Source organism: Vitis riparia, unplaced genomic scaffold, assembly GCF_004353265.1.
Source record: "Vitis riparia cultivar Riparia Gloire de Montpellier isolate 1030 unplaced genomic scaffold, EGFV_Vit.rip_1.0 scaffold690_pilon_pilon, whole genome shotgun sequence".
NCBI classification, from domain to species: domain Eukaryota; kingdom Viridiplantae; phylum Streptophyta; class Magnoliopsida; order Vitales; family Vitaceae; genus Vitis; species Vitis riparia.
In genome coordinates, this window is record NW_023269736.1 from 131,880 (window position 1) to 140,364 (window position 8,485).

The 8,485-nt window shown below is 34.0% G+C and overlaps 1 protein-coding gene across 1 annotated transcript; it reads left to right on the plus strand.

The window, feature by feature from the left end:
• Positions 1-4,135: 4,135 nt before the first annotated feature.
• Positions 4,136-8,117, plus strand: LOC117910274 (probable mediator of RNA polymerase II transcription subunit 26b). Its single transcript, XM_034824356.1, is given in 11 exon segments — positions 4,136-5,112; positions 5,613-5,681; positions 5,810-5,892; positions 6,607-6,659; positions 6,787-6,914; positions 7,014-7,041; positions 7,158-7,240; positions 7,242-7,526; positions 7,631-7,721; positions 7,925-8,005; positions 8,008-8,117. Coding segments are annotated over 11 exon segments (1,431 nt in total). The 5' UTR covers positions 4,136-4,623; the 3' UTR covers positions 8,049-8,117.
• Positions 8,118-8,485: the final 368 nt, after the last annotated feature.

Sequence of the window (8,485 nt, forward strand, 5' to 3'; positions counted from 1 at the left end):
AATTAATAATTACTTAATTAAATTTTAAAATTAAATATTCACAAATTTACAAAATCGATCTAAAACAACCGTTGCTAAAAAAATATTTAATAAAATTTCAAATGCAAAATAAAATAAATAAAATAAAAAATAGTTTATTAGAATATATTTTATGATGTATATTTTGGTTGATTTACATAGAGGTCTCCTCCATTGAAGGACCATTTATATTTAATAAAATTGATTTGTTCTTTTAAATAAAAATAAATAACTATTTTATAAAATTTATATAGTATCGATATTATTTTTTATTTATTTTAATTATTTATAATCTTTTTTTCATAAAAAGTTATTTTTTTTAGGGTCAAACTGTTATTTTGCCTTTTATTTTTCATTTCTAATTAATGAAAATAAAAATTTTATTTATCAAATTTTAGGTGGGGCATTTGTAATTATAACAAAGTGTCAATAATACGAAGGTGGGATCCATCCTGGTTTGGAAACATTGTTACTCACTAAAAGGAGAATAACAAAATCTTACGTAACTCGTTTGATAAATAGGTAGATTTTTTTTTAGCCTGTATAACATGAATTTGACCCGGAGACATATTTAATAATTCTATTAATTAACTTAATTATAATTTTAAAGTATTTGATCATATATTAACTCATTTAAAATTTTTTATTAAATAAATAGATTAATTAAATCATAAATATATTTAGTTAATTAAGACATTAGTCATAAACTTATATAAGATATAAATAATTATTAAATAAGATGATTTAATTATTACATAAGTTATGCCTATAACCTGTTTAATAATTATGTAATATCGGGGTTTACATTTTTTATATAATTATTATTTGAGTCATTTTTGAATTGGTCTATATAATAGAATACCTCACATGACATCATCACGATCCACCAACACAAATTGTGATCCAAATCAAAATGGAAGTTTGACCTCACGATGAGAAGACATAATATTGTTTCTCACAATAACACGAAATTACTTCCCTTTGACATTGAGCGATAATTTGAATTAGAGTTTGCGTGCCAAAAAAAATGTTCACTCATTCCACAATACGCGTCTAAATTCAAAAGTCACGTTTGATAAAGCTAGCCAGATACGATGGCTGGCATTTGATTCATTGAACAGGAAATTAGTTGACGCCAACGTGGCGCAGATATGATTCGAGAGTTCCCTTGCCTGTTGTACTAACGTGTCACACTAATTCACTCTCTCCTCATACCGCTCTGACGTGGCAGTGATTGTGGATAGAACCGGCCCACTCACTCACCCATTGTGCAACATATTTTTATACAACGTTGAACACGTGTCCAATTACTTTTTAACTGTTCAGATTTGAAACGCATTTTGTTATTTATAGCGCGTGTCGCTATCCGTTCGGCGTGGGCCCGTACTGTGAAAAGTTCTGTCAATCTTGAATCTCCAACATGAAAACCAACACGAAAGTTCAACCTTCGCTTGAGAAATTTGTTACATTTGGTTGTCTTTTGTTGAAGATGTAAATTCTGAATATTTGTGTTTCATAATTAAGTTAGATAAAAGTTTTGAATATCGGAACAATGGGTTAGTGGACCGTCAGTTAAACATCTACTGAAAGTTTGGACCGTTTCTAGCAAAGAACATCATATATTAAAAATCAATATTATATTTAAGTTATATTATAAATTTATTATTCCGATTCGAGATGATATAATCAAAGTTTGCTAAATGAGCTAAAAATTTCATGTCACAAGAATATCATATTAAGGGATGAATTATTCTTATGAGATGCTAATTTTCAAATGAGATGTTTAAACATATATTTTATATGTTTCATAATTTATTAATATCAAAATACACATCAATGCAAAATTTTTAATCAAGATCAAATACAAATAGCACAAAGTGGATCATCCCTAACAACAATGCCGTCACTAATTTTGTAGAGTTTTGGAGTTGAGTATCAAGTGGCCCCACTGCAACCGCATTCCATAAAAGGAAATCATGGATGCCCTTTTGTGTAACCTTCAATGGCAAATTTCCCCAACATGCACCTCCACGGTAGTACATCTGCACACCCTTCATATCCCATATTGAATCAAAATACCCCCTAACTCAAAAAATCCAAAATTGGACCGTCATAAATGAGAGTTTACAATAGACGCCTCTTCTCTCAATCGCTCCTCCAGTGTTGACCTTTCGTCAATGATTTTGTTTGGTAATAAAGCAAGACAAACCATTGTGAGGGATGAGAGGAGAATTTGTATTCTCGTGCAGCTATGCATGCAACATCTTGAAACCGTTAACCTACAGATGGGTGTCACGTATGAAGTTGGGAAATTTATATACATGATTTTACTGAGCCGAACGAAAATTTTGAAATACAACCTTAAAATAAATAATAATAATAATAATAATTGTTTTAAAGTATGGTTGGTTTGTGATTGGACAGCATTCATATTTTTGTTATGATTTTTTATTTTATATATATATATATATATACTAATAAGTAATAAGCAGAGGAAAGAGTGTCTTTCATTTTCAACATGATATTTTTAGAATTATAATTATAATCAGTTTGAAATGTTATGAAATATATGCGTCTTAGAAATAAAATCAATTTCATAATAATTTTTACTTTTAAAAAGTTTATGCTACCCAAAATATCAATTGGAAATAATGAAAATTATTGCCCATTTGAATGCATTACTTAATTTTTGTTTCAAACAATAGAAGATAATAATAAATTTTATATAAAAAAGGAATTTTGTTATAAAAATATGATTTTACCTTTAAAATTATTTTTAAAAATTAAAATTTTTGAGATTGTAAAATTTTGTTATTTGAAAATCATTATTTTTTTTTTAATATAACCTCTACAAAAATTTTAAAAATTAATCAAATGAACAATTAATTGGTGTGTTTTTTTTTCTGAATAAAAAAATTATTTAATTAAAAGTAATTTTGGTTATGATAATAAATTTATTTTAATTAATATTAATATATGAATTTTAGAAAAAATTAAATATTTTAATTTTTCCTATTCAACTAAAAAATAAGTACCACACTAATCCTTTCATTTTATGCATTGAATTATATAAACAATCAATTTTGATTTGGAAGAAAAATAATGACATTCAAATATTAGATTAAAATAAATAAATAAATTGCCAGCTTCTCAATCGGGAAAAAAATCATCATTTGTCCGGCCGAATTTTTAGAAAAAAAAAAATTAATATAATTTTTTTACCAAAAAAGGAGAGTAAGCTTATCTTATGAGGAGCTTCCGACATCAGCCAAGATATGCATAATCTTATCAATAGAAAATTGTTATACCCAAAGCGAATAAATACATGAAATGGGAGAGATTTTTAATCTAATAGGACACGTGTCAATATGGGTCCAATGAATATATGCGCCTACCATGTGGAGGGCACAGAGTTCCTCCGTACCACCAGCAGGGCTATCGTGTCTTGACACAGTATCTCACCGTCACCCAAGAGCTGTAACTATAGCATCACTTAAGGAGAACGAAGCGCCGAGTTTTTGGCGCTTCCCAAGTTCCCAACCCTGAGTTCCTAACCCCTAACCGAAGCACCGCAATCCGAAACACGGTGGAAGTCGCGGCGACTCAACACACACGTGAATCGCGAGTAGGAGGAGCCAGTACGGCTGCTGCAGAACCGAGCAACAGCTTCCGCGCTCCTGGCACGCTTCACATTGGATCGTCGCACGTGATACAACCTCGGAACAGCGGAAAAAAATCGTTTAGAGAGTTTTACCCGTTTCTCCAAAAAGAAATGAAAGCCGGTTTTACTGGAATACCTATCTTCACAACTCTTTTGAGTCATAAACCACTTATCAACAGTCAATACATCTTTTTTTCTCTCTCTAAAATAATATCGAATTTTCACTTTTTTTTTTTTTCTTGTTTCTCTCTCTCTCTCTCTAACTATTGTGACCCATGAGGTCAAAGCACACCCAGAAAAAAATTGTCCTTCAATAGTTACAAGGAGGAAAGAGAGGGAGAGAACCAGACTCTCTTTGTTGGAGAGTGGTTTTGTGAAACCGTTTGAGCTATTCTCGTCTCATAGCATCTGGTATTCCATTCAAAAAAGGGTGGGAGGGAAGGGAAAATCTAAAATCTGTATTCCATTCTCGACCTTTTTTTTTTTCCTCCAAATAGCCTAGTTTCCTAGGGGCAATTGCAGGGATTTATCTGTGAAAGTTTTGGATTTTGGTAATTAAAATCAGGGTGAATCCGAGTTGTTTCAATCGGTCAGATATTGGTATTGATTTTTCTGATCAGATCGAATCCTAAATCGCCGGTGTTTGTGCGTGGGTGACGTAATCGGTGCGTTCAGGAAATACCAATTTCTCAAGCAACATTTGCAGGTCAAAACTGAAAGGAACCGAAAAGCTCTGATCCTGGGTTTTGTCTTTCTTCAATCATAATCACAACAAAAAATCGAGTTTTTTTCCTGGGTGCTATCAGAATCAGAAGAAAATCGATTTTTGATTTCTGGGTACTATCAAGATCACATTAAAAATGGTAATTTGATTTCTGGGAATTTCCTAGAATTCATTTTCTCGATCTAATCCGGGAATTCATTTTCTCGATCGGGTTCCGATTATGGCTACGAATTCTGGTACCCTTGATCAGTGGAGAAATTACTTTCGAACTGCGAATTCGGATATTTTTGGCATCATTGAGCATGCAATCCTTGTGGCGGCTTCCGATTGTCCGAAGGAGTTCAGGCTCCGGAGAGATCGAATTGCCGAGAAGCTGTTTTCCTGTAAATTAACGCGGTGTTTCGGTTGCGATCGAGTCGAGTTGGCGGTACCTGAAAATGATGGAGGAGGTTGTAAGAGTGAATTTGATATAGATGCATGTCAATTTGAGGCTGGGGGTAGTGGGAGCAAAGAAAGCAAGGTTAATAGTAGTAGCAAAGAAAGCAAGGCAAATAGTATTAGAGAGGATCATGGAGAAATGAACATGAACCAGGTTAGCAATTATAGCTATGGAGAAGCTGAGGCATTGACTGATGAGATTGAAGAAGAGACTCAAATTGCCGGGGAAGTGTTGAGGATCAGGGAGATTCTCGAAAACAGTAAAGATGAGGTTTATCTCCTTTACTTGTATTGTGTTATTTTGTTCTCTTAGTTTCTAATTAGTACCTTTGCCTTTTCTGCTTCAAATTTAGGGGATTTTATGAAGAATTTGGAAGTTTTAGGACCGTATTTGTTGATCAGATTGCTCAATTGTAGTTCTGTAGTTCCTTTTCAGATGGTTTTGAAGATGTTGAAGAATTTTTTCTGTTCTTGGGAGGGGATTGCGTTGCTAGTTTCCTGTTAGCATCTTTTTAAGTGCTTGAATATTAGTGTTTTTATAGAACAATTTGGAAGTTTACTGACCTTTATGTGCTGATCAGATACATAAATTTTTCAATTCTGAAGATTTTTGTGGATGGTTTTTTTTTTTTTTTTTGATATTTTGAAGAATTATGCTGTTCTTAGGAGATTGTTTGATTATATGTTGAGTAGCATGGTTTGATTGGTTTTTATTTTTCCTTGCGGATTTTTGGTTTTTAATTGATGGTGCTTCTTTTACTTTCATTACAGTCTGATTCGGTATTGTTCGATTCATTGAGGAGACTTCAGTTGATGGTGCTGTCTGTGGATAATCTTAAGGTCTGAATCCAATACTTTGTCTGTTATTGATTTTTTTTCCATTTCTTTCAGGTCTAAATTCTGTTTGATCCATCCTGTTCAAAGTTCTTTAAGCAAATTTGTAGACTAATATAATGCTTTTTTATCAGGCGACTGAGATTGGAAAGGCGGTTAATGGTCTCCGAAAACACGGATCAAAGCAGATTCGTCAACTCGCGCGTACACTCATAGAGTACGATTTTATTACCTTTAGCTGACTGTAATGTGTTTGTCATATATGGCATATATAGTAACTTAAAATCAACAATGAAAGTGTGCCATTTATCAAGTACCAATTGTATCTTCTTGTCGTGTTTATGGGAGGAAGAAATATAGTATCTTTTTGGTATGAGATTCATGTTTTAGTTCCTTGCGGATCTGGTTTGCATGCACATGTTCTTGTCGCATTTATTCTTGTCGTGTGTATGGAGGCAAATTGAGTACAAATCTGTCTGGTACTTTCCAAATTCTGTTTATGCATTCTTGTCATGTCTGTTGACAGAGGCTTGAATCACCCTCATTTTACTTTCTTCAAGGTTTAGGAACACATGTAATTCATATTGCTTTATCTCCATAATTGTGTGATTTTGCTCTCTTTGATATTGTTGTATATCAATAAACAAGTGCTTCGTTTGAACATGTAGATGTTTCATGATTCTTAGTTTTATTTCAGCTCCATTTAAGGCATATGGATAAAGGATATCATAGCTCCATTTATCATTACTTGTTTTTCCAAGGTTACTAGATTCATTTGAGTTTCCTGTATATTATTGGAGGTTCTTGATAGAATGGCCGAAGATTAATTTTCGCCTTCACAAGTTTCTTGAAACTTTCATTTTTTTTCCTAAACGCATTACTTCAGATTAGCAAACTGTGTCTCTTAGCTATGATTTATTGTCTATTGCAGTGAATGGAAGGATATGGTAGATGAGTGGGTCAATGCAACAGCTGCTATTGCAGGTAAGAGTTTGTCAATATTTTGGAATTAGTAATGGATATGTATTTCTAAGCTCTCTGTTTCTCCAAATGAGAGTGTGCTGCTGAGATGGAAAATCATAGTTTAGTCATTGATAATGTGTGGGTGCAGAAGGTACTCCAGACTCCGTGAACCCATCTGTTGTTGATGATGATGATGATGAAGAAGGGCTTCCTTTTCCTCCAATGGATGAACTATCTTTCCTCACAACTCAGCCTACTTCACTAGAGCTATCTCAGGTACGCTTCATTTTTATTATTTGGTAATTCACTTCTGGATTTTATGGATATAGACTGACAGGTTTGCTTCTTTGTTTGTCCTTCAATTGCAACGTGAAGTTCTTTGATGGCATGGATGATGATGGAAGTGAGTAGAATTTGCAATTTCATATGCTTCTCATATAGCTTTCCCAGTTCGCTTCTTTATTTGAATTCCCTGTTTCTTGGAAATTCATTATTTTCAAATGGGGAATGTTGTTTCAGATCCAAGAAACAATGGGGAGTTCAACAGGAACCGTGAAAATGGAAGAAAGCCATCATTGGAGAACCAAAATATTTCAAAGCGGAAAACAGCAGCTTCCTGATGAAGCAAATGGTGTTACCAAGGACAAGGGTCAACAAATAAAGAAGCAAGAACCTGTTGTAAAATCAAATAAGCCCATAAATACTCCATCTGGGTTTGGGAGACCACAAGAAATTTTAGTGAGGCCAAATAAGCCCTCAAACACCGACTCTGGACCTGGGAGACCTCCAAAACCTGGTGTAGGACAGAAGGTTAATAATGAAACCAAGTTCTTGCAGAAATCAGATAGGCTTGCCATCCAAAGGAAACCAGTGGTTGGTCAACAAGATGTAAGTATCAAAAGCACACTTTTTCTTGTCATTTTTTTTTCTTTTTTTCTCTTTTGGCTTTTTCCAACTTGTAGCCTCTGATTTCTATTCTCCTGTTAAACTAGAAGTCTAAGTCTTCAGAGGAAGACACAATCCAAGTGAAACTTGAGGCTGCCAAGAGGAAACTGCATGAACGTTACCAACAAGCTGAGGATGGTTTGTCTCTTCCCCTTCAAATTTTAGATATCTTCCTTTTTGGCCATAGTTTTAAATATTGGAGTTTTGCTAGAGGCAAATGCTTAGATTGGCCGTGCTCCAAATCGAATTACTGAAATTATGACCTTGAAATTATCTATTTGGGTGCTGTGAATGTTCAAATTTAATCTGATGGTGCAATGTATTTTTCTCTTGTTAAACAGCCAAGAGGCAGCGGACAATACAGGTTATGGAGTTGCAAGATCTCCCAAAGCAGGGCCTTGGCCATAGAAATCCACATATACGCATGGAAATAACAACAGGCATTGGGCAAATGGACGGCGCTAGGTTCTCTAGTGATGCAGACTGGGTTCAATGACTTTTCAAGTTGCTTCCATTTTTGAAGCAGTGGAACAACACCAAAACTCTCAGAGTGCCATGCTTGGCCTGCCTGCCCGTGTTTGAGAAATCTGGACACCAATGTGTGCAGAAGTGGGCTGTTCCATAATTGGGGGGCCATGGCTTTAAGACTCTTCACCTTGTCCTAATTCACACACATTGAGTTACTGTAATTATCAAAACAATTGGGAGGCAGATAAAATATACGTTGCGGTCTGAAAACTTTTGTACTGAGATGATATTGATAGAAAACTCTAATTTGCATTCATCCATTTGATGAGAAAGTATCAACATTCTTTTCTCATTTTTCACTATCCCACCTCTACATCATGCTTTGATATGCCTAAATCTGCACATATGATATGTGCATTTTCGTAATAGCATCT